Raw genomic sequence first — 27313 nt, 5'->3', positions numbered from 1 at the left:
CTGAACAATCACTGCACTTTAATAAGTGATTTTCGTTTCATAAAATGTACAAACACACGTTGCTAAACATGTCAATGGCAACTGTTATGGTGTTTTTATGAAATAGCATCCTTTCCTCCTTCAATCCCCTATCCGCACCCTATTTCACGCTATCGTGCCACTCTGTATAACAAAAGCGATAAATGCAGTTCCATCAATGATGTAATTTAAACAGCAGAGTTTATTTCTCAAATATTGAAAATTTTAATTTTTGTTGCTATTACGAAGCACGATAGGGCTTCATGGATCTTATCCCAAGTTTTATACAGGTCAAAATGGTAGATCCAAACCTAGCACCCGTGGAATGAATGAAACATGTTATACAGGATGTTCGACAAACGCAGTAACACATGTAATCACTACAAGTGGTTTCACAAGTAACTGTTCTGGCAGGTAGCTGGTCGTACGGATGCTGAATGTACGTCTGATATATGATATTCCCCTATAGATATTGGCATAACTAGGCGATGATAGTTTCCTGGCTGGTGATCCGACGCCATCCAATCATGTTTTACAAATGCTAAATAGGGCTTAGATCTGGAGACCTAACAAGCCAGGATAGAAGACGTACACCGAACAAGCATGCTTGGTTGCTCTGGCAGTATGAAGATACGTGTTGTTCTGATGAGGGATTTGTAATTTATCGTTTCCATACAAGAATGTCATGCGTGAGTGCGAAAATAAGTCTACAGTTACGCACACAACCGTCACTATGTAGGGTGTCTACTGACCTGGAAAACCTGGAATTCATTTTTGTACCTGGAAAACCTGGAAAAAGTCTAGAATTTAACAAACCTAGATTTTTCTCAATGTTACCTTTTTCATTGTATATATTTGGTCTAGAAGTAAACCGCTGTCCAATCAAATCGTTGTTCATGCAATCGAACAAGTAGTAGTCCGAAGGAGCAACGTCTGGTGAATACGGCGGGTGGGGTAAAACTTCCCATCCGACATTTTCTAAATAGGTTTTGACCGGTTTTGCGACATGTGGGCGAGCGTTATCATGTTGAACAATAAGTTTATCATGTCTGTTCTCCCATTCTGGTCGTGTTCTGGCCAGAGCTTGCTTCAAACGCATTAATTGTCGTCGATAACGTTCTTTATTCATAGTTTCACCCGGTTGCAGCAGCTCATAGTACACCACACCTTTCATATCCCACCATATGCACAGCATAACCTTTGCACAGTGAATATCTCGTTTTGGTTGTGATGGACCTGGTTCACCTGGTTTCACCCAGGCCTTTTTTCGTTTAGGGTTCTCGTAATGGATTCACTTCTCATCACCCGTAATAATTCGATGCAGAAACCCCTTTCTGCTCTGTCGTTGAAGCAGCAATTCGCAAATGGTTTTTCGTCTTTCAACGTCTCTGTCTTTCAATTCATGTGGAACCCAATGTGACATCTTTTGAATCATTCCCATGGCTTTCAAGCGTTTGGAGACTGTTGTTTGATCAACACCTAATGCTGCTGCAAGTTGTTCCTGCGTTTGACACGAATCCTGCTCGAGCAATGCTGTCAATTCTTCGTCTTGAAATTTTTTTGGCTGTCCAGCTCGCTCTTGGTCTGCCAAGCCGAAATCACCACTTCTAAACCGTGCAAACCACTTCTGACACGTTCGCTCAGCTAGAGCATGGTCACCATACACTTCCACCAAAATACGATGACTTTCAGTCGCACTTTTCTGCATGTTAAAGTAATGCAGCAGGACACCCCGCAAAAACACTTTATCAGGCACAAATTGCGCCATGTTCACTTAACTACAAACTGGTGTTGTTGACGCTTTAATCCACTGCCCTATACTACGAACGATACGCGATGACAGGGGTTTGCAACACATGTGTGGATACACGGAACTGTGGGACGCTCCGTTCGTTGCGCCATCTCTTGTCCACCCGCACGAATTAATTCCTAGACCAAATAATAGAAAAATTCTCTTTTCTTAAAGGCTTATGTTTTGTATGTATGTTGATGGCGACCACCGGATAAGCTGAGTCCTATCACTGCTTCCACTTGCTTGTGATACTTCTTTTTTTCTTTCCTTACGCTTTCCTCTGGCAGATTTCGAATACAACTAGAAAGTCTTTATATGAACTTTCTGTCTATATTCTATGTGGCAGTTCGAAAACATTTTTTGCTACAGTACAAATCTAGAAATCAGGGAAACATTGAAAAAATAAATTTTACGAAAAAGTAAGGGACCAGTCAGGGAAAATGGTACTTCAACGGGAAATCAAGGAAAATAGGGAATTTTTGCTCAGGCAGTACAATGTTCATGATTCCTGCTACAAAGCTACGAGAAGCGCCAATTGTTTATTACCAGAAACTGTGACCAATGAAACGCTTAGAGTCACGAATCACACTTGCTTTTGAAGCATTTGTGAAAAAGCAGCATTTGTGAAATTACACAGAAGGTGACAAATTTCAGCCAAAAAGACGAGAGATTAGTTAGGACATGGTTTATTCACTAAGGATGGTGCTTCTAATGCTTTTACAAGTTTCATGCATAAAATTTGTGTTCTTTTTCACTGTAACGCTGTAGTAGGAAGTAACTTATCCGTTAACAGAGAGTGTTGCGTTGAAAATCTACAGGACAACAGCTTTTTTTTTTTTTTTTTTTTTTTTTTTTTTTAAAGTGTGTTAGATGCTGTACATGCTGCTGGAGGGATATCCAACGTTAATAACATAAAAGACCATGATTCATTATGTTGAAATGCATCAAGCAGAGAAATGAGTATTTCAAAGACTGTTCTGAAAAAACAAGACGGAAAATATCAAGAAAAGAAAACGCTTAAAGAGAAAATGAAAGTGTTAGAAATAAAAAGGAAAAGGCTGCTGACTGATGCTGAAGCATTTGCTTTGGACGAAGAAGAAAAAGAAAAAGTTAAAAGCCACGTTGAACTCGTAAAATATAAGAAGTAAGATTATAATGTTGTGTTCTGCAGTTTATTATTTGGTTTACACAGATTTGAGTATAAGAAGATGTGCTTTTGTTAACAAAGATTTGAGTATAAGAACATGTGCTTTTGTTTACAAAAAAAAGAAAGTTGTACTAGAAATTGTACTCAAAAAACACCAATGTGAACACTTTGTTTTCGTTACTTATATTTACAGCCAAGCTTTTTTTTTTTTTTTTTTAATCAAAAGTAAAAAGTAATTTGTTTTAATTTTATGTAACTACTTTTGATAAATTTTAATGAAATTGCATAAAGAAAATTAATTTTAAGTCAATGCAAAGCATAGTCAAAGTTACCTAGCTAAAGTAACCTAGGTAGGTAGAATTGCTTCTTTCAGTTCAAGGATTTCCGAACGGTACTTTGAACCAGGTCTAGGCTGGTTGTTCTAGAAAAGTTAATTGTGAATCCAGAATATTTTTGTTCTGCAATTCGTAACTGCTCTATTTCTGTTTTGCTAGCCATTCCATCTTTGTGTGAGTAGATTTGTAAAAATAAAGTAATTGGACATTCCCCATCCAAGAAGGATATACGTCCAGAATGAGAATCTTAGTCTACAGTGTATCGTTTAAAGCAATCGTCTTTCCTGCATTAATAGGAGGTTTCAAACTTGGTTATACTTTTGTGCTATTTTCTTAAGTCTATATGATAATCTTGAATATACCGGGACTGAGATCCACTTGAGTTCTAAGATTCTTTTTTAGAACCTATTTAAACGACTTTTGAGCTAGTTAAAAAAAAAAAAAAATGGATTTACAGGTATCTCTAGCGCATTATTTCAAATTAGTGTATCAAAGTTTGTCAAACCGTATTTTGAGAATAATTAGGTACGTTATTCAGTTTCTATAAACAGTACATTTACGCAACGAATATGGAAGGCAATAAGGTAAAATCCCAGTGATTTCATGACAACAGAATTAACTGAAGGAAAGCCATCGACTTGATCCCAACTATAGGACGGTCGTATATTGACCAGAGGACAGGGCAATCGAGCCGAGGTTCAATACTGTGAGCAATGCAACAACGCTTCGTGCTACAAATTCACTTCAAACACGTGCTAAACAAAGGCCTCTCGAACTCTGTGACTTAGGCACATAGTCGATGCACTCACGCATCTCTTTCCATATCCTCTCCTACCCTCCTATGTTTCGGCTTGACTGGTTTTCCAGTGACCAATATGCGCCCGACCTTACGGAATTTGTATATAGCAAATTTTGAATTTTAGGTGTGTATTCTGACAATCTGGGAGAAGACAGCCATTTCAAAACTTTCTCTTGTTGTGCACATGTTGAACAAAGTTTTAAAAAGAATACGGTAACTCGTTTGAAGAAGCATATTAAGAATGGTGGTGATAAGGCACACCAATAGGAGTACACTGTACTCTCCTAAATTTCGATGTAAAGGGGTATTACTTTGAACCTATCTATTATATTAATTTATTTATTTTAACGCATTATGCACTCTTAACATTAAAGAACAGCTAGGTCATATACACTACCTTGACATATGTAAATAGACATCCGAAAAATGGTAACACTGGTCCTTGCTGCTTACCAGTGCTGAGATGCAAGCCATATACCTTCAGTCCCTCGTGTCATGAAGTACAGCACTGATGACAAATTGTGGCAGAGTGCCTCAAATCTGTTGTTTATTTTTGGGATCTGTATAGCTATTTGTGCATTTTAGTTGTAGGAGGGGCCAAACATCTATTGAATTCAATCCTATTTTGCCTCTTCCAGCGGGTAGTCAGTTTTGCCCTATGACATGATGGCCAATCACCCATGCCGTTTCGCGACATTCCTCTGTTTCAAAGAAGGGCAGCAATCCATTTTGCAATACCTTTAAGTATTTCGCAGCATTGATGTGCTCATTCCTAAAAATGAAGTCACTACGACTACCATTCCAATTGCACAACACACCATGACACACCGTTGCATTTCATCTTCAGGATAGTTGAATGGTGGTAAACCGTCTGTCCACCGCTTCCACACCCACTATCGACCGCTTCTAAGTATTGGCATAATATGCTTCCATCGGGGAATGTAACGTGGTTGCAAAAGTGTTGTGGCTTGTTGCACATGGCAGTGGTCCAGTTATTTCATTTGTAATTCCATAAGCAGAGGCTTACTTTTGGTGATTTGTCGGTACTATGAAAACACAACTGGTCCGTTCATACTGATCTGCCAACCTCAGTTGCAGATTTAGATCGCTAGGTGCTTGCACTCCTGACGTCCGCATCATGCTTCAGGCGTAGGCACTGGTTCCGGTTGACCTGATCTTCGCATCTATATGCATGTCTTTTCGTCCCACTCAAACTGCATCATAATCCTGTTAAGAAATGCTAATGGTACACGTCAACAGCACTGATGGTACACTTCCAATTCCCAATTATGCGACTTCAGGTAAACTTCTTCAGCTCCTCACAGACACACCCCATGCCATGAGGTTACTTGTTGTAATACATGCCTATAGAAACACTACGCCGTACTCATCAGCCACTCATATTCATTCGACATTTCTAAGAAATACTATTATCCTGCGGGTATCTACTGATGTCAGATTAATGCACATATATACGATAAAACTCCTACAATAGTAAATATATCATTCTTACCAGTAACATGTATTTCCTCGCAGTATTATCTACGCCGTCATCTATTTCCAGATATTCCTGAAATATCCGTAAAAGTCGCTTTGTCCATCGTACCACTGACAGACCCATTGCTTCCATGAAACTGGGAACTACTTGGGCATACGATTGTCGTATATCAATTTTTTGTTCCATTTCCATATTTTGAAGAATGATAAAGAAAACTTCATCATACCTGCAAAACTTGACATTAAAAGAAAGAAAAACTGCTATTACAACTCACCAGAAACAAAATAAAACAACTCGAAATGTCCGATTTTAATTAATTCGTTAAAAAATTAACGCTTACATTAAACAATTAAAATTTTATTAAGTTTTATTTGAATCAATTAAATTTCCAGACATTAATTTTTAATTGATAATAGAAAAGTTCGTAACTATTAAAAAATTAATAATACATGGATATACTGCAAAGATTTCTTATGACTTATAAGAAGAATCTTCAAGAGATTCCACAACACAGTAATTGCTGCTAAACAGGCCTATGTATCAATAACGTCCCTTGTAGAATATACAAGTAACTGATATGCAAAAAGTTAAATTAAAACACAATTTTCATTTATCTTTTTCTTAGTTTTATTTTATTTTAACTAGCCTTTCGCTAGCTGGGGGCTCCGCCCCCCAGGCCCTCGTTTGCTCGGCCTACTGTCTCGCACCTCTTAAACCCACAATTCTGCCAAATTTCAAGTTTCATTTCCCAGTTGAACTATCTAAAAGAAAGATTTTATATCCCAAGGACACGTCCATTTGAATAACAAGGGAATTTCTTCATCCCCCCCCTCTAGACCCCCCTAAATATTAAAAATATTCACACTTTTTGGCAATATTACTGTAGGTCAGTCCCGGAAAGCTACAATCATGCCAAATTTCAACTTTCCACGTCAACCGGAAGTAGACATCATTTTATGTCAGTTCATGTAGTTTTATACATAGTTAGGATTTTTATTTTTATTAATTATCAGTTTCGATTAAAAACAGTGATTTTTCATAATAAAATATTAATCTTTTTGTATTATAGTGAAAGTTATTTTTAATTGAAATTTTAATAACCATTACTTTTACTGACATTTTTTCAATTTTGACGAAATATGTATTTACTGTTCTGTTAAGGAATGCAGAATCTTCATCCAATATTTCGCCATTTACTTTGCTAGTTTTATCAACGGAAATTAACAAGATTTTGCCGTTAAAGTACTAAATATGCCTCAGTTTACTTAAAAACAAATACAAAGATAAAAGTATCAACATTGAGACAGTATGCAATAATTTGTACTATATGGCGGAAACTTTACTTTTCTATTTAGTTTAAACCTCATAAATGACCTTAGGAGATAATCTCATATGAACGGCGATGACTGAACCTTCTTTCACCCACCGCAGCTTCGCCCGCATTTTCACTTACGGAGTTCTACCGGAAATGCTTCACGCGATATTTAAGGTTTTCACGAAGTAACTGCCGCGCAGTTCCTTTTCTGAATCTTGTTCAAATTATGACTCCCGAAAGTGAGGAATGAATTATCACGACAACCTGTTATAACAACATGAATAATTGAACCACACACCAGTAATTTTTTTATTTGTCTTTATTGTAATAATAGACTTATACGAAAAGGATTGAAGATTAACTTAACACTATTTTTTTCTGCTAAAAGTTTTGTGGATAGCCGAACCAAAATTACACATTATGAAACTACATGGTATACCTATTTTTCAATAATTAAGAACAGAGATATCCGAAGCATTGTACTTTAATACGACATCCATTCGAGGCAAGGCATTTTAATATACCTTGCTTTTAAAAGTCCGTTTCCTAAGAGTATAACCAATAACGGGCTACACGTTGAATATCTTCAGCCGAATCAAATTATTGTTGACTGCGTTATACGTACATAGATCTAACAAAAAATAACATAAAATTAATGAATGTAGATAGTATTCAAAAATTTGGTGTAGAGTAACATATTTAGAAAATTGATAATCATGGAAAAATACTACTACTTTAATACGCTCTCAACATTTTCATATTCACTTTTCATTTTAATAACTCTCCGGTATGTTACATGTTATATTTTTCTCAGTAAGTATTATTTACATATGTTTGCACACACGGATTTCTAAAGCACGATCCGAGCCGAAATATATCTCCAATTGTAGGCCAAACCAATGTGTTCAAATGTGACAGAAGTGGGCTCGGATTGCAAAAAATTAAGACTGGGTGTCTCATCATTTCCTGCTAAATAACATTTGATGTATTTGGTCTAGGAATTAATTCGTGCGGTTGGTACGCACACATTGAAGCTGTAGTACAAACACAAAATACATAAATACCTTAAGAAAAATATTGTCCATCGCTAGCCACCACTTTCGCCCATCTGTCAGGCAATGTACGGATTCCGTGGCGAAAGAAGTCCTCATCCTTGGAAGCGATCCAGTCAGAGACCCATGTTTCGATATCTTCTGAAGAAGTAAACCGCTGTCCAATCAAATCGTTGTTCATGCAATCGAACAAGTAGTAGTCCGAAGGAGCAACGTCTGGTGAATACGGCGGGTGGGGTAAAACTTCCCATCCGACATTTTCTAAATAGGTTTTGACCGGTTTTGCGACATGTGGGCGAGCGTTATCATGTTGAACAATAAGTTTATCATGTCTGTTCTCCCATTCTAGTCGTGTTCTGGCCAGAGCTTGCTTCAAACGCATTAATTGTCGTCGATAACGTTCTCCATTCATAGTTTCACCCGGTTGCAGCAGCTCATAGTACACCACACCTTTCATATCCCACCATATGCACAGCATAACCTTTGCACAGTGAATATCTCGTTTTGGTTGTGATGGACCTGGTTCACCTGGTTTCACCCAGGCCTTTTTTCGTTTAGGGTTCTCGTAATGGATCCACTTCTCATCACCCGTAATAATTCGATGCAGAAACCCCTTTCTGCTCTGTCGTTGAAGCAGCAATTCGCAAATAGTTTTTCGTCTTTCAACGTCTCTGTCTTTCAATTCATGTGGAACTCAATGTGACATCTTTTGAATCATTCCCATGGCTTTCAAGCGTTTGGAGACTGTTGTTTGATCAACGCCTAATGCTGCTGCAAGTTGTTCCTGCGTTTGACACGAATCCTGCTCGAGCAATGCTGTCAATTCTTCGTCTTGAAATTTTTTTGGCTGTCCAGCTCGCTCTTGGTCTGCCAAGCCGAAATCGCCACTTCTAAACCGTGCAAACCACTTCTGACACGTTCGCTCAGCTAAAGCATGGTCACCATACACTTCCACCAAAATACGATGACTTTCAGTCGCACTTTTCTGCATGTTAAAGTAATGCAGCAGGACACCCCGCAAAAACACTTTATCAGGCACAAATTGCGCCATGTTCACTTAACTACAAACTGGTGTTGTTGACGCTTTAATCCACTGCCCTATACTACGAACGATACGCGATGACAGGGGTTTGCAACACATGTGTGGATACACGGAACTGTGGGACGCTCCGTTCGTTACGCCATCTCTTGTCCACCCGCACGAATTAATTCCTAGACCAAATAATAAACATAGTGTCTGTTACATTATTTTGTTGAAATGTAATAAGTTACTAAGCTGGTTCATATGCCCTAGATGATTTTCTAGGTGATGATTTCAACATCTTGCTCTGTTGTTATTCTCAGCCAACTTTCAAAATGGTAACCACAGGCAACAAGAGTTCACATGTTATACTCTGATTAATCCTCTTCTAACAAAACACTACAATCACTATTTAAACTTGTTGGTCACGTTTTCAAATTGTCGCAAAAATAATAAATAAATAAATAAATAAATAAACAACATCCAGATTAAGATATGTACAACGTGAAACTATACTTAAAATATTTCATGATTAGAAATAAGCCATTTTGTGAATATATGAATAAACAGAAATGAGCTAGAATAAAGAACCATTCAAGCTATGCAAGGCCCAAATTCTGCAATTTCTAGTTTATTAGATCACCTAGGTAAACCTAAACACAATATTAGAAATGCAGAAATGAATCGAAAACCTGAAGAACAAATTTAAAGAAACGTTTTTGTTTTTTGGGTCTTATTGCGTAAGGACTACGCATTAACATTAAATTTGGAAAAGGTTATTCCGGAGAAGAATTGCGATTCTGTGTGTTCAGAACCTGACATCAGTTAGGATTTGGAAAATTTATTTTTACACAATCATAAGGTGGCAGATTTCAAGTTGTGAACCGTTTTGTAAACAGCTTGCTTTCAAGTTATATATGTTCAAAAAATTGAAAAAGTAACCAGAAAGTTAAAATAGTTTTTTTTTTTTTTTTTTTTTTTAAGAACTAAACTAAGTATAATATGCGAATTATCCATATTACAAACTCCTTACGACTCTCATCCTTGTTGGCTCAGAATAACAGCAAAAGCCGACTGAAATTATTCCAAGAATGGCATCTAGAACACGGGTAAGCAAGTTACTTCATTTTCATTTTTAATGTTCTTTAAAACGTACTTAAAGAAATAGAATTGTGATTATTCAAATTTATGGCCCAAATCCGCAGTCATTAATCCCTTTTGGGCCCCGAGTTCCAACAAGTTCTGAAATATTTCGGCTTGGCTCGGGCCCTTGAAGACCTCTAAATCATACCTCGTACGTTTTATCCTCGTTGAAATAATTTCCTTCCACCTTTTGCAGAAGTGCTGCAACACAAGGCACTACTTTCAATATAAGCTCTGGATGCTTATCGTAAAGCAAATGCTTTAGGGCATCATATACAACGTCATTTCGACCATACAAGCAGAGATGAGTGCGAGTCTGTAAAAACAAATGTACATAAATCAAATCCAGTGTCTCGAATAATTAATATATACAATAGTAATAAAATGAAATCGCTTCCAAACATATCAACATCTACCTCACTACTATGATTTTCAAATCATGTTCCTCAAAGACATTAGAAAAATAAATGAATTCGTGTAAATGTCACAAGTTTTCATTTAAAGCTCAATGACGAATCTGCCAAGAAAGGTGCTCGTACCATAAACTGAAAATGTACGAGAGCCGCTCGTAAATCACCCTCTTACTCTTTCCGAACCCTCGACTTTTGTTTCCTTTGAGATACGGCATTTCATTCTCACTTTTGAGTATTGTTTTGTTACTTTTCACATTATATGTAAAGTAAAGTAAAACTCACCCCATCGGGGCAGTCTACGAAAGTCAAAGAGCTCTATTTGGAGATAAAAGGCTCCACACTATGTGAGAACTCTATCACTGAGCCACTATGACCCCACTTCAAAACTGAAAGAAATAACGCTGAAAATAACGAAGTTACTTCAAATGTTACAATTTCTTCAATAATATTACATTGCTTTTATATTAATGTACGTAATAACACTTAATTGCGTCACATTACCTCTCAGGATTGGTCAGTACCAATGTTTGAGGAGATACAAGTGATGACAACAAAACTTCGTTTATATGCAACAAAAATTAATGTAAGTACAAAATTTGCATTATGATTCCTCGGGGAAGAGAACTAGAACTCTGAGTCTCCTTAACTACTTTATTAAGATGCTACCGTTTCAAAGGCCACTTGCGTCATTCACCTTCCAAGTACAACAAACTCAATTAAATTAGCGGAGTAATAAAATCTGAACAAATGTGACGGGAAAACCAAGAATCTTAATTCTTTCGTTATAAATAACTACGAGAAACTAAGTGAAATATGTAAAAAATAAAACTTACCACATTATCAATTATATGACTTAAACATTCGACACCAGAAACTCGGTTTTCATTTAGAAAGTCGTCTACTAGAAGTAAAACTGTAGGCAAAATATCACCTAAGTGTTCACTCAAATGCGGACTCTGAAAAATAAAGTAGAAATACAATTGCATGTGAGGACTAAAGAGAAAATTAGGTAACTCGAAAAATTCAGTAAAATCAAAACAGCAACATACTTATAAAGCTTTACCCTAACTGGAAAAGAAGAAATGTGAAGATCCAGTTACATATGATGCAGAATCATGTGTAGACTATGTTCATAACAAAAATGTGTATTAAAAAATCTCCAGTGGAAAAAAGAATATTCTCAGCTTTAGTAAGACTAGAAATCCTTCCAATTGGAACTACTTCTTGCTTTCTTCATATTAATGATGTACAAGAGCACACAGCTAAATAAGCCACGATTTTAACAAATTTTCCTTTTTCCTCTCTCTGTTTCTTTCTTTTTCACTATAATGCCATTACATTTCTTCAACATGAGAGAAAAGCTGGGAACGCTGTTATATACGAAAGCTTTAAGTTTTACGTCCCACAGTTATGCCGGCTAGGCTAAAGGAGACGGTGATGATGAGAGACGAATGAAATGGTGGAATGAAGAAAGTGAAAGAAAACAGAGAACCCGAGGAAACCCACGCACGCGGTGTTTGTCCACCATAAAGTTCATTTGGCGCGAGCTGGGATCGAACCAAGAACCCCATGCACAAGAGAAAAACGCTCTACCACTGAGCCACTGCGGCCCCTTCGCTATTATATACAATCTACTGATTTACATGAGAATTGAAAAATTTAAAAATTGATTGTATATGAGAACGCATCACATTTCTTTCTTTCTAATACGATCTATTTTCTTTTGTTTGTTATATTTAAAAGAAACCATGTTTCCTAATCTTTATCTTATTCTTTAATTTATTTAAAAAAATTTTTAAATTACCTTTTTTTAAAATTTAAAATGTGCAATGAAAATAATCACAGAAAACAGAAATTTGTTCGAACTTGTTAACATTAACCTTTGTGTACTAGATAGTCCCGTTGTACTCAAAAATAAAGCTGGTTGCATACGAAAATGTTGATATTGATCTATAAAAATCAAACAAGACATCTAACTTGAAAATATATAGAAATATATAAAAAGCAACAATGAAATATTGATTATCACACGACGTAAGTCGTTGTGCAAAATTTAATCATTGTATGACGTTGGGAAAAGAGTTAAATTAAGGTTTCAAAATTTAAGGACATGGTTGAAACATTGCTAGTTAAAGAAAAGTATGTAAAAGAACACGTTTGAACTACTGCAAATTAAAGAAAAGTATGTGAAAGGAATCGGTTGAATCACTCCAAGTTAAAGAAAAGTATGTAAAAGAACACGGTTGAACCATTAAGTAAAAGATAAGTACGTAAAAATATTAGTGAGTATCAGTGTTAATGAGTTTATTGACAAAAAAGTAAATAATATTGTTGTCGGACTTACGTAGGGCCTAATAGCGGTTCTACGAACATATAATCGTTGATTCCAAGTGTTAGTTAATAATTAAACATTTATAAATTTGAAACTACAGACGAAACGAAAGAGTTTGAAAATTTCGTAATATCTTTACGAACATGCTAAATTACACGAAAATATTACACATAAGATTATTATTACAATACTGTAAAACACATTCCCACACACCTTAACTTGAAAAAGTAACCACTTATAACATTCAATAGCCGCAGGATATCGTTTCCATGTTTCTTTCAGCAGCTTGGGCCGAAGCATCGTAAGACACATTTTGTAGACATTACTGCCCTCTTCGAAAGTTAAAAATTTCGACAGCGTTTCGAACGACAACAGTTTTAATAACAAACTCTTTACTTCGTTCGCAAGGTCAATTGTCTCCTCAGATGTCCACATGCGTTCACAATTATGTTCGCCACATAACAACACAATAGGAATAACAACATTTTTAACTAATGTTCGAGACTTACAAATATTTTGACATTTGTCACCATCCGCCAATTTGGTCAATAACGCCCTCAGGCTTTTGAAATTATACACAAGTTTTGGTTGTATCTCTACGAAATCATTCTCCTGTATTGGTCTCTCTTCAGTAAATGCTAATTCGGGAAGATACGTAGCATCTACTAAATTTCTGATAGCACTCCACACAGTATCTGGAACTTCATCAGATACAGATAATGCTTCTAAAGCCTCCAAACATTTGTCCATGGTGCGTCTTAATTATCTGGAAGAGAACAAAAAAAAAAAAAAAAAAAAGTAAGATTCAATTTCAGAAATTAAATGGATGTGGAAAGCGTAGCCATCTTTGCTATTCATACTACTTTACCTAATTCTATAAGTACTCATATATATATCTATATATATAAAAGAGAACGCACAAAATCCTTTGTCCGCTCATCACGCTAATACGGCTGAACCGATTTCTTTCATTTTTGGGGGGTTGTTAGGATTTGGACCCTAGATGGTTTTTATCATATCACTTTAATTTTTAATTACCAGTGTCTTGAGATAATTGACCAATCAGGTGTCAATACGTACAAAAAATCCTTTGTCCGCTCATCACGCTAATACGGCTGAACCGATTTCTTTCATTTTTGGGGGGTTGTTAGGATGTGGACCCTAGATGGTTTCTATCATATCACTTTAATTTTCAATTACCAGTGTCTTGAGATAATTGACCATTCAGGTGTCCATACGTACAAATCCTTTGTTATTAGTTCATCATAGGTATAAAAATAAACGTATTTATATGCAACCCGCATGACCCTGTGACTCGGCGGGTTAACATAACTGACAGGCGCTATAAATCACTTGAAAGCGAAAAAGTAAAAATTATCTAAGTAACAAAGTTTATTGCGTTCCGGGATGACCGCAGCGAAGCGGGGCGGGTTGGGGTGAGCGCAGCGAAGCGGGGCGGGTTAACATAAATGACAGGCGATATAATGTTAACATTAGTGCAATCTTCTATGGTTTTTATCATATCACTTGAAAGCGAAAAAGTAAAAATTATCTAAGTAACAAAGTTTATTGCGTTCCGGGGTGACCGCAGCGAAGCGGGGTGAACGCTGCTAGTATATATATATATATATATATATATATACAGGGTGGTAGGTAACTCCGACAAAATTTGGGAGGTGATTCCTTATATGAAATGAAAGAAAAAAGTTCTAATAAACATGGGACGAAAAACGTTTCCTTTCAGAGTTATGAACCGCCGAAAATTCGAAAATTCACGATCCGAAACGCTCTGCCTTAGAAACTACAGGACCGATCCCAAGCGGTTTCAGGAATTACAAAGGAACTAGTATGCGAACTATCTAAATATCCATGTTTTACCATCCTCCGTTGTCGGCGAAACGAACTGTAAAAAGGAAATTGAGGTATAGAGATACTCCTTTAAGTACTAATAACGCGTTCGTTTCGCTGATAACGGAGGATGGTAAAACATGAATATTTAGATAGTTCGCATACTAATTCCTGTGTAATTCCTTAAGCCGCTTGTTATAGATCCTATAGTTTCTAAGGCAGGGCGTTTCGATACATGATTTTTCGAATTTTCGGCGGTTCATAACTCTGAAATGAGACTTTTTTTGACCTATGTTTGTAAGAACTTTTTTCTTTCATTTCATATAAGGAATCACCTCTCAAAGTTTGTCGGTGGAGTTACTTACCACCCTGTATATAGCTAGATAGGGCGCAAAATTTCAAAGTTAGACGTACTCGCCAATCCAAAAATAATGGTCGCCAGTATCTCTCACGTACGAATTAGAGCTGCCCCCCCCCCCCTGTGGCCTTTGGTTTGAAAAAAAAAAAAATACATCAGGGCATAAAATTTCAAAACCAGACCATTAGTTTCAGGATAATCAATTTTGAATTGGACAATTCATATACATGTTAAAAAAATATCTTACTCTAAGATTTCACGTTTGTGTAACGCTCTATCTGCACTGAAGTACTAGTTTTCGATTGCAGTTTTCTGATCAAAGTCCTTAAGTAAAGGGTCACTGATGGAAATTGTCAGCAAATCATCCAGTGCGTCAGTGTTCAGTGATTTCCTGAAGGCAGTTTTAATTCTGTCGTGTAGGCAGTCTTAACCATTCTTACTAAACACTGGTCGCCAGCTATAAATTTCTAATCGCCAATGGCGACCTGGCGACCGGAAATTTTGCGCCCTTATAACCCTATAGTGAAATGTTCTATTTATTGTATTTAGCAAAGGAGTATTTATTGTATTTAGGTAGGCATTTTCTAAAGCCTACATTTCAAAATGAAATAATTGATACAATCTTTAGATATAAATAGTCTTTATCTAGGTACACAATCTAGATATCTGAAAAATCTTTATCTAGCTACAATATGATTGCCTGATCATTTCAGAACACTTGACCGAATGAGGTGGAAGTTGGCATGATGGTTATTTTTAACTCCTAGGCGCTTTCTGAAAAGGATTGTTCCAACGAGCAAAAATTGGGCATACAAAACCCTCATAAACACGTTTCAAAGAATAATATTTGTGGCTTTTACAACGTTACCGTAACAATCAATCAGTTATAAAGAGCTATAAAACATGTAACACTTGTTTTCCTTTCGAAATTCTGTCACTGTATTCATTTTGTATGTCTATATCTTTCAATCTCATCTATCACACTTTTGTTTACACTATGCAATATCCATTACAAATTGTCATTTTGTGTGTCCATTTAAAGAATTATCTATAGTATCTCTCAGATTTAGATTCAACTATTGCCAAATTTTATGCTTTAGACAGAAGCAGGGTTGGCAAAAACCATGGTTTTTATTGAGAAAACCAAAAAACCCAGTTTCTTTGGTTTAAACCCGGTTTTTTTGGTTTAAATAATTTACTCCATATATTTATATTAGATATGGACAGAAATTAATTTGTTTCGCCTTGGTGTTATTATGCAACAACAAGGTTATGATGGAAGGGGTCACATAAGCTTAAAACTGAATCCAAACCGCTTCTCGGCTTCATCCAAGAAAAACTGTCCATTTTGACACGAAACCGGGACTAATTGGTCACAAATGCGATTGCCGATTTAATCACGAAGGACTCCTGATAAAAACACGTTGTACTGATCTTTACATAGGCCTACTTGTTAATATAATTGTCAAGAGTCATTTCAGAAGGACAAAAAGATAAACAGTTACATAAGTATAAACATTACACGAGAATTATATATAAATCGGGAAACTCCCGCCTTAGCCATTTGGAAAATCCTGTTATTACTTTAAATGTATTTGTATGTAAAATTTTAAGGTCAACGCATCATAATCACTACGCTAAAACTAAGGTATTAAATTACAAATTTGGTATGTAGATATCATCCAATAAAATTAAAACAAAGTCAAATCCAAGTTGATGTTCGAAGCTACGTAGGCAGTTGATAAATTTTGCCAATTTCTATCAATATATTTAAGCAACCTTGGCTTCTTTATAAAACAACAGGCATTCAGGCAAGTAGAAATATATAATTTGGTTTCGTTTCGTATGTTTAGGCTTAACATCCTTGTGAAATACCAAGGTTATCACGGAGAAGACTTTCGCTTAAAGAGACACCTCGAATCGCTATTTGGTTTACACTTGAAAGATGGGTTGTGGTTCGACCGAGAATTGAACACGGGACCCCTTGATTAAAAGGTGAAAAGTACATAAACGTAATGCAGATGGTTTCATATGTGGAGACGTCACCATGAAGTTCACATGATTTAAAGCATTTTTCATTCTTTTTTGTTTGGTTTAAACCAGTTTCTTTCTTTTTTTTTTTTTTTTTTCAGCTGGTTTAAACCAAGGTTAAACCAGCCAACCCTGGACAGCAGTATCTTCAACACAAGACGGCAAAATTCTCGGCCCAAAGTAATAGGACCAGCACTACTTCTAGCCATAATTATAAATAGACATATTAGGAAATTATGAAACAAAACTTCCTTTATGCGCATTGTCAGCGCCTGCTCCCTTCTAACGCAGAACCTCCAACTTTGCCCTGCTTTCGCATTTGTCGACAGAACTGGACCGAGCATGGTTTACCGAAATACATCAACGCCATAGAATACTTCTATACCAGTATTTGATGAACATGAAGATAAACTCAAGCATATAACATACAGTAAACCCTAGCAGTTACATACAGGCTTCCACATTATAGATGCATTCTTTTCTTTCTTTTCTCAAGATTTATAAGTTTCTGTACAGCCCCACCGAGAAATTGCAATAAAAATAATTACCTTAATAGATACTTTCCATTCTGTGGAAGTACTACATTTTAGGTATACACAGATATGTAATATTTATGGAAGAAATATGCAATCTAATTTCCCAATACCAATGTATAAGTAATAAAAATATATGGGGATCTTACCTCTAACATGTATACGATAAGGTAGAAATACGTAATGCAAAGTGTATGTTCTGCACCCGTAGTACTCCATAAGGAGACCATAAACACAAGGCATTGTGCAAAGTGATGATGCATAACCACAGAAATGTCACAAAGCTCTTCCAAATGTTATGTCTTTTTATGCGGAGTTAAGTGCTGAAGAGTAGGTTCAAAATATGAAAGTACGTAAAATTTAAAGAAATCGTGAACTGATTCTTTTCCTGAAATTCATGCTAACTAAACAAGTTTAAAATGGCATTTTGAGATGTTGTTGATACTATCTTAAAAGAAGGCATGCTGACGTCAGACATTATAGTGTAATGAGGAAATTAGTTTCCCGTACTGAAAGATAGTTTCCATATGACGAATGTGACATTTCGATTTTGAGTTTTATAAAAATGTATGTTGATGAAGAAGGTCTTGTAGAGCGGCACAGATCAGAGGCGGACTGGGGATACAAGGGCCCACCTGGAGAATGATGCTTAACGGCCTTGATGAATACCGAGTTGGTCTGGAGCCTGGACTGCCCTTTTAGGAATGAAACCTTAGCTGGAGACCTGGAAGGCTAAATTCCTGTCCCCTCGAAATCTAAAGTTGTTTATGAGTATCTATAGCCAAGTATTATTTCTGTTTCTTTATCTTGTACAGTCTGAAAACCCTGGCAATGAATCGTACCTGTGCCTTCACAGCAGTGACTGTTTACATTGAAAGATATCTGAATATGATAAGATTCCATCTTCAAAGTTATGAGGAATTTTAATTTTCATGAATGGTATATGCACATTAGCGAATAAATCATAATAAACTTAATTTTATTGCGGAAAAATATAGCCTACCTGTAGATTTGTTTACATGATATATAATGAAGAACATTGAGTAACCATCTAATTATGGAGGTGAGAAAAAAGAAAGTAACACTCTGAAAACAGAAAGTTCAGAGAAACGGTTTTAAAACATTTCAGATAAAGCACGATGAGTTTGATAAGAAATAATTTCTCGTTGACTTCTTAAACATTAATTAATGGCACATTACTACAATATGTACTTCTGTGTAATTCGTGTACCTTTTCTCGATTCGACCACTTTCAAATTTTAAAGAAAACCATGTTCGCCAAATCATTTGCGTCTCTGACATGTAAAACTTGGGTGGGACATCAAAGAAAGTGATTTAAGTGGTACTACCTAGCCCAGCCTGTTTATTATCTTCGATTCCATTTGTTACCTTTCTGCTTACCTTTACGGACCCTTTGAGGTATATCAAGATATAATCGTTCCACAGCCTGAAAATTATATTCTAAATAAATATAATTATTATTATTTATATGTTATTCTGTCGTTAGTTAACAAATTAAATTAGAATAGAATATTGAATACTTTGCACTTCAAAATATTGGTGGGGGGAGACGCGTCCTTCTCGTCTCCCCGCCAGAGACGCCTATGCATCAAATGAAACAGTTCTACGCTTCAAGTATCGCATATAGAACATAATCCTTACTACATCTTTGGCGTCATAAATATGCAGCTATTTGCGTATTGAAACTGACCTAGAATACTCGAATTAATGTTTACTTAGCTATATATATATATATATATATATATATATATATATATATATATATATATATATATATATATATATATATATATATATATATATATATATATATTTATTTATTTATTTTCTAACGCTTTTCAATTCTACCTTAAAAAAGAACAAGTTCGGGTTACAACAATGAGCGCGGTTGTTTTTATTTTCTCGAGGTTTTAGATGGTAGTGAAAACAATCGGTGCTGCAACTTAATAAAGAAAAGTGTGGTTTTATGATTGTAAAATTTATTTTCTAGGGATTGGAAAGGGTGAGATTATGCTTTATTGCTAATCACTGTGAAATGAAGTATTTAAAAAAATACCAAAAAGCTCATCGTTAATCGGGTTCCAAGTTACGACAATGATTAATTATAATATCTTTTCCTGAACTGTTTGCTTCGGGGGCCCCTTCGTATTAAAGACCCATATGACCTGTGTAATCCATACATTTCCCAAGGAAGAATTATTCCAAATAACACACGCATAAATACAATTCAAATTATATTATCTTTAATGTTACTACTAATAGTGTAACTAAGATTGCGTGCCCCCCCTCCCCCGTCGCAATATTGGCAAATGGGCCCCCGTCAATATTCGTTCACTATTGTTAGGTATACCGAATTAGAAATCCCATCTTGATATCACCCTTCCTATCTATCGACTCGAACTTAAAAAAAAAAGAGAAAAAAACTATGATTGCATCACCAATGGAGACCTCCTTCTAGCCGAGTTTTGGAAACAAGTAAAAAAAATAAAATAAAATAAACATTGTAAGTTAAAAAATAAAGATTTGCATGAAAAGAGTGGTGCGTTTCCGTTCAGGTTCACTATTTCACGTGTACTTTATTTATACGCTAAAAAGAAATTGTCCCAATCTAATGCCCTGTTAATTCCCACAGCTTTGTAAGGTTTTTGTTAGTCTTGGATAAGAACAAGGAGAATAAAATGAAAATCCTCGTACAGTAAGGAAACTGTGTTAGGCATGGAGTTGGAACCGCGAGTTGTGGCGTTGGAAAGAACTGGATTATCTGAGCAAAGCGCTGATGTTAGAAATCAGTCCCGTGGCCCGAAACCCAAGAATTCGGGCCTCACATGTTTGGGCTAAGGTCTCTTCTATTCGATATTAAATATATTGCGCTGTCCCATATTGACATGTAGCATCGGAGTATTGTCTTGCAATATTCGGTTGAATAACATTCAGGCAGGATAATATATATATACTTTTGTGAGGAAAAAGCATGGAGAATATGGTATGAATATCCTTTGGGGCCTGATTTCTTGGGTTTCGGGCCCCGGGCCAGATTTACGACATCACCGGTGTGCTCAGAGGAAACCGACCCGTTCCAATGCAACCACCCACGTCCAAAAATTTCATGTTTCATTGGTGAATAGAAGGAACATGACCTAAGCCCCAGGCTTGATCACCGCTGTCCTCAGGGGAACACGACCTTTCCATTGCCACCTCACACGTCCAAGAATTATATATTTTATTGGTGAATAGAAGGGACCCAAGCTCGAAACTTCGGGGCCCGATTTCTGGGGCTTCGGGCCCGTTTTCTGACATCAATGCTCTACTCAGGGAACCATTATTTTTCGCCACCACTCGCGTCCAACCACTCCATGTTTAACACGGTTTCCTTACCGTACGAGAATCAGCTCCACGTTCTTTACATCTTATCGATTACATATCACATTATTGAACACACAAATTATGGACGAGATTTTATTTACGAGTTAATAACTTACATGTATTTCTGAGTCTTTTTTATTGTCTTGTTGATTTTTCAACAAACAAGCCTACGGTTGGGTAGGGGCCCTCTTTCCCTAGTGCATCCCTTCGCTAGCACTACGGACCAGTTTGTTACGCCACTGGTTATTATGAACGATAACGGAGTTTTGAATTAGTTATAACTAATCGAGCAATAATAAGTGATTTTGCAGAGGGTAGGGCCCACCTGGAAATTTCCGCGCATCCGGGCAGCCCAGTCCGCCTCTGGCACGGATTATTGAAAAAATAAATATTAAATGAAATATTTCAGTTTAACGTCCCATGCTTATACCCTTTAGACTAAGAGAGACGATGATTAAGGCAAGTGAATGATGATGGAACAATTGGTGGAAGGAGAAAATGGGAGTACCCTGAGAAAACCCACAGACACGATGTTTTCCATCACAAACTTACTTGGTCGGGGAGCGAACTGGAAACCCCACGCACTAAAGGTAATCGCTCTACCACGGAGCCACTGTGCCGCCCCCCCTCCCCTTCTGATTATTGAAATTGAGCAGACAGTGTAGCAAATGTAGGAGGAATGGAAAATAAAGAAAGGAACGAACAGTTACATATTCGAATGTAAACAAAAAAAATGAAATCTTTGAGTTTTACGTCCCACGCTTATGCCGGTTGGGCTAAAGGAGACGGTGATGATGAGAAATGAATGAAACGGTGGAATGAAGAAAGTGGGAGGAAACGGGAGAACAACGAGAAAACCAATGAGCACGGCGTTTGTCCACCACAAAGTCCACACGGCGCAATCTGGGAAGGAACCAGGGACCCCAAGCACCGGAGGTGAACGCTCTACCACTGAGCCACCGCACCCCTTACCCCCCTGGAATGTAAACATTGTATTGATGATGCGAAATGTCACTGGCACAAGTCCATGGTGAAAGATTTTTTTCGAGGACACAAAGTTCTTCATAGAGAAGGTGATAATATTTATAGTGAATTGGTGCAAAATTAGAAAACATAAGGAAGATCTGTTATGTATTCAAACCTTCTACTACAATGATAATGTATATTTCGTATATACTTCTAAGTATCGTTTCTATTTACGGGCAAAAGTGCTATTTAAAAGCCATAAGCTATGAAGAAGAAGAAGAAGAAGAAAGTATATAAAGAAAAATTTAAATACTGTATATTATATCGATGTATTTCTTGTTTTCGTTGCTATGACAACTTGTTTATCTTGTTGTTAAGGTCGCTAGAAAAATATAGAACGAAGAACCAAATTGTTAGAATTGAATGTACATTATTTTAATGTGGCAAATACGGTATATATTGAAAAAAATATATATATATCCAAAAGTGCATAACTGTGGTGTAATTCATTGTAACCTCGTGGACTTTAAAAATATTCAAAGTATATCTGAATCAGGGAATGTAACGGAAGTAAATAACGTTACATTACGAGAAGCGAGACAATGCTCAATAATTCTTTCAAGACGGTGTCAGAATTATGCAAATCGAGAAGTTAAGTAATAGCATTGAATGTGTTAAAAAATAAATAACATAACCTAGTTTTAGCAAAAATCTCGTTTACGCGCATACCCACAGTCACTGACAGGCCTGCCTCCTTCGGACGCACCCCTGCCCTGACTCGGTTAAATTGCATTTTTGCTTTTTAGTGGACACCTAGCACAAGTTGCTTTGCGGTTTTTACATTCCGGACGCAGCATTTACACGCAAAACTTGGATGGTCCTCAGAAAGTGAACATAAGCCGAAGAATTCTTGAGAAACACTTTCTAAAGTAGTCACAATGAATATCCTAATAAATTATAAAATGCTAATATTTTTAAGCATGAAAATACTGAACCTATTCTGCGGCACAAAAGTCTTATGCTTTGTTTTTAGCACTATACTCGCTTATGTGTATACCCACCATCGCTGGCGTACTTGCTCCCTACGAAGCCAGAGTTCTCACTCGGTTAGATAGCATCCTTACTTTTTAGTGGTTACCTAGTACAAATTGGTTCCTGTTCTTCTCGATTTTATGAACATGTCCACACGCTGTATACCAATAGTGGGTAAGCCGTCCTAAAGTAAATCTGTACGCAGTAAAGTACACTTTCCAAAGCACTAAAAGAAGGGTGCCATCTTGGTCTAGGTAAACATACGTTCTTAAATTTTATGGAAAAATGTGTTATTTTATTTGAGAAGACCAATGCATAAGTACTCAAAATATATCAGGATTTTACTTCTCACATGTATAATAAGGTAGTAATACTCCATAAGAAAACCATGATTAACTAGAGCTCTATGTGAAGGCAGTTGCATAAGTTTGATATATGTCCCAGAATTTTCGGGATTGTACACGTAGTACGTAGATTAGTATCTACGTCACGATCAGCAACCAAGAGAAAATTCGTTTTGTTGACGTTCTTTCTGAGCTTCATGAAGTTATTAATACAATTAGAGATTATTTCATTTATTTATCTTTGAGTTTTACGTCCCACGCTTATGCCGGTTAGACTAAAGGAGACGGTGATGATGAGTAATGAATGAAACGGTGGAATGAAGAAAGTGGGAGAGCCCGAGAAAACCCACACACACGGTGTTTGTCCACCACAAAGTTCACTTGGCGGGGGCTGGGATCGAACCCGGGACCCCAAGCACCAGAGGTGAACGCTCTACCACTGAGCCACCGCGGCCCCTAATTAGAGATTAGAAAACCAATATTTTCTACCTACCGAAACACTGCCGTTTCTACATACTTTGTAAGAAGGCAATACAAGGAAAGTAACATTTCACGAGCTGCGTGACAAGTTCTATGACATATGCATTAGTTTTACTTAAAAGTAGGTCTCAGATATTTCTGATAAAGATCTTACGTCGTTGTTCTGGCTTTGTTTAATCTCAAAAGATTGCATACATGAGAATTGACTGGAGCTAGCTCATCGTTGGCAATTGTTTAAAAAAATTATCATTCATATAAAATGACGGACCAGTGAATCGTCGAAACAGTAATAAAATCCAAGAGACCGATATGGAATACCAGTTCAATGATAGGATGGAAGATAAAATTGATGTTTCAGCACTTTCGTCTATGGTAGAATTCGCCATTGTTCTTTCTGGAACCAACGTTTCTGTGAAGCATATGTTTTCAATTATAAATCGGCCTTTGTGCAGCAGAGTAGGTCCAGCATCTCAAAGCTCAGGATAAGGTAGGTTAGATTAATACAGGTTAATTTAGATTAGATGGAATCAGTTTAGTTTCTATCGAGTACCATATTCCCAGACCTAATCCGCAGCACTACACCCTATAAATTCAATTTTGACAGATAAAAGGGATAAACTGGTAGACATTATCAAACCATGGATGGGAGTGATGACTCATTTTATTGATTTTTCATGTTTAGTTTCGCCAGAAAACACTTAAAGACATGAAAATTCCTTCAACAACTGTATAATTCGACGAACTACTCATACACGCGCACCGAGTGTGTTGAAAATGGAGCAAGGTCAGGAACATCTCAGTAATGTGAGTTTTAATTTAGTCATTTAAATCAATGTAAGCCATCAAGTTTATACTTTTATTTTTGTTTAAATTCTTTGTTTCAGGTTTTTATATTTACTAACCAGTGCAAGGAAGGGAATGAAAAACTGCCCTTATTTCGCGCATTTTCGAGACGAAACCACTTCAAGTATAGCATCTGTAAGTGTACAAAGTGATCATACGTAATCATACAAGTGTTGCGAAGTTGTATCAAAAGTAAGGAACATTGTTTTTTGCCTTTTACTAATATTCCACTATCCTGGTTCAGGGGGCATCGCTGGCGCGCCTGCTCTCTACACGTACACACGCTGCTGCCCTGACTCAGTTAATTAGCATTCTTACTTTAGAGTCTAGCTAGTACAAGTTGGTTCATGTTCTGGACTAAGACCTTCAAGTAAGTAGATAAGAGTACACTTTGTGAAGAACACTCATAGGAATCGTACAGAAACCAGTCCTGTGGGGCTTCTAACCCCCTTCGCTCGCTCACTTGTGTTTTATGAATTAAGTTACACTAGAGATCTTATATTTCCACGATGGGAGTGAAACTAAAAGATACCCAAACTCACTTGTTCTCTGCATAGTACACTCTTGCCATTTGTAGAATAATAAAAGTGAAATTCCTGCTTAAGTTTAGAGTTGCCCTTCCAGTCTGAATGTGCCCTTGCACTTTGCAACATACAAAAAACAGCGCTTAAAGTATTAAAAATTATTACATTTAACTATAACCCTTTTCTCTTATTAAACATAATTCTCCTGCCGAACTTACATTCCTAAACATCAAATAAAAACTTCAAATTATCATTTCTTACCTCACTTCTCCTGTAAATTTTCCTGATTTTTATAAAAAGCGGGGGGGTAACTAAACTTAACCCGAAATTCCTAACGAACAAGGGGTTAAATTCCAAAGTTGGGCGTCCGTTTCCAGCGAAATTTTTAAAATTTACAGGAAAGATATGGATAATTTGATCGTTTGTGTGCTTGATAATATATAAGAGTCTCGAAAATTCTGTTTATTTGTTATATATAAGCGGTTGTAAACATGGGACTATACGGCGAGCGGAGGGAACTACTTGGCGCAAGGTAACCGAACAGTTGCATTGTGGGAAAGAAACGAGCATTTATGTTATCAACATGGCGAATGTACAAGGGCAATGAACTAGCAGTTTTAACATTTGTGAAGCAATATATTGATAACGAGCAAAATCTTTTAAAAGTTTGTGAAGAGCACGGATTAATGAACCTAATAACAAATTGCAGAAAGTGTGGAAAGGAGATAACAGCGAAAAAACTTGACGAAAGCGGACGCCCAACTTCGGAATAAATGCCCGAACAAGTCAACATAGGCTATTATGAATGTGTTTACCTGAACTGGAATTGTATGGAAACAAGTTACGAAAGCAGGCGTACCTAAAACAGGATACCACTATATATTATCAGCAAAATTACCACTTTATACTTGGGATATTCACAATATACATTAAAATTTTATCCATGTATACACAATTACTAACCATACCAGTTAATTCTGAACATTCAAGATAATAAACAGTGCAAGAGTAAATAATATAAACAAGTCGATCAGTGTTGCCAGCGAATTCTTCTTCTTCTTCTGCAGTTGTTACTTGCCTTAGCGAAGATCGCTCTCCCGGCAATTATATTCGGTATGATGAAAAGAAAAAGATGAGGAATTGAGATGAATCTTTAGAGATGCTTATAAGATGCTGAATAACTTAGTTCTGTGTAAATAAAGATAATAAGCAGTAAGAACAGGTGGGGATAAGGTGAAAATGAACGAATCTACATTAAAAGGGCCAGAACCGTGAAATTTATGAAGAATAGAGAGAAATGGCGTGCGATATTGTTGATAGAGAGGGCAAGAAAAAATGAGATGATCTATAGAGCCAGTGTCGAGACCACAATTACAAAGTGGAGTGGTACGTTTTCGGAGAAGATATAAGCGTTGGGGAGTATACAGAATGTGAAGTCTGTTACGGAGCAGAAAATGGAGGTAGGAGGGAGAAAAAGGATGTTGAATAAACCAAGATGGAGAGCGGAGAGAGCAAGGATGGTGCCAGTACCAACGTGCCTTTGTACAGGAGGCATTATAAGCAGTCCAGCGTTGATAATGAAGTGTAATAAGTCGTGGAAAAAGATCAATAGGCGAGACTGAAAGATCTATGGGAGTGCCATGCAGGGCTCCGAAACGGGCTGCGGCATCGGCAAGAGAATTCCCAAGGATGTTGACATGGCCTTTGGACCAAATTAAGCAAGTAGTATAGTTGAGGGAAGTCCGGCGGTATACAAGTAAACGGATTTCATAAAGAATCCAGGAGGATTTTGAAGTCCAAGGGGAAGATTGTAAGAATTGGAGGAGAGATTTAGAATCAGTGGCGATACAGATAGATGTATACTGATGCTGAAGTGAATGAAGAAGAGTCGCAAACAAGGCATAAGCTTCAGTGAGAAAGGTAGAGACATAATGGGGCAGTTGAAAGCTGAAACATTGTTGAAGAGAGGAATCGTAGAAGGCTGATCCCAAATGCACGCCCTGGCCAGAACCATCGCAGTACAAATGAACAGTGTCCTGAGGGAGAGGAGGAATGGATGAGGAAAAGCAATGTTGGTAAGTTTCGGGAGGGAAAAGTTGGTTAGA

General features: G+C 36.8%; 1 protein-coding gene across 5 annotated transcripts in view; it reads right to left on the bottom strand.

Annotated features, from left to right (window-relative positions):
• Positions 1–26268, bottom strand: part of LOC145678756 (TELO2-interacting protein 2-like) — a 37377-nt gene extending 11109 nt beyond the window's left edge. The window contains exons 1-5 of one of the 5 annotated variants that reach the window (XM_081749247.1): positions 26172–26268; positions 13079–13631; positions 11367–11489; positions 10269–10436; positions 5605–5823 (exon numbers count right to left, since the gene is read on the bottom strand). In XM_081749247.1, the coding sequence (XP_081605373.1) occupies positions 5605–5823; positions 10269–10436; positions 11367–11489; positions 13079–13615 (1047 nt within the window). In that variant the 5' untranslated portion in view covers positions 13616–13631; positions 26172–26268. Of the gene's footprint in view, positions 1–5604; positions 5824–10268; positions 10437–11366; positions 11490–13078; positions 13632–26023 lie in introns of those variants that run through there. The other 4 variants (XM_081749248.1, XM_081749245.1, XM_081749246.1 and 1 more) reach the window with 4 other exon arrangements.
• Positions 26269–27313: the final 1045 nt, after the last annotated feature.

Source organism: Thermobia domestica, chromosome 2, assembly GCF_964235325.1.
Source record: "Thermobia domestica chromosome 2, izTheDome1.hap1.1, whole genome shotgun sequence".
In the NCBI taxonomy this organism is placed as follows: Eukaryota; Metazoa; Arthropoda; class Insecta; order Zygentoma; family Lepismatidae; genus Thermobia; species Thermobia domestica.
The sequence above is the reverse complement of the archived record's forward strand: the minus strand, read 5'-3'. Positions and strand labels throughout refer to the sequence as shown.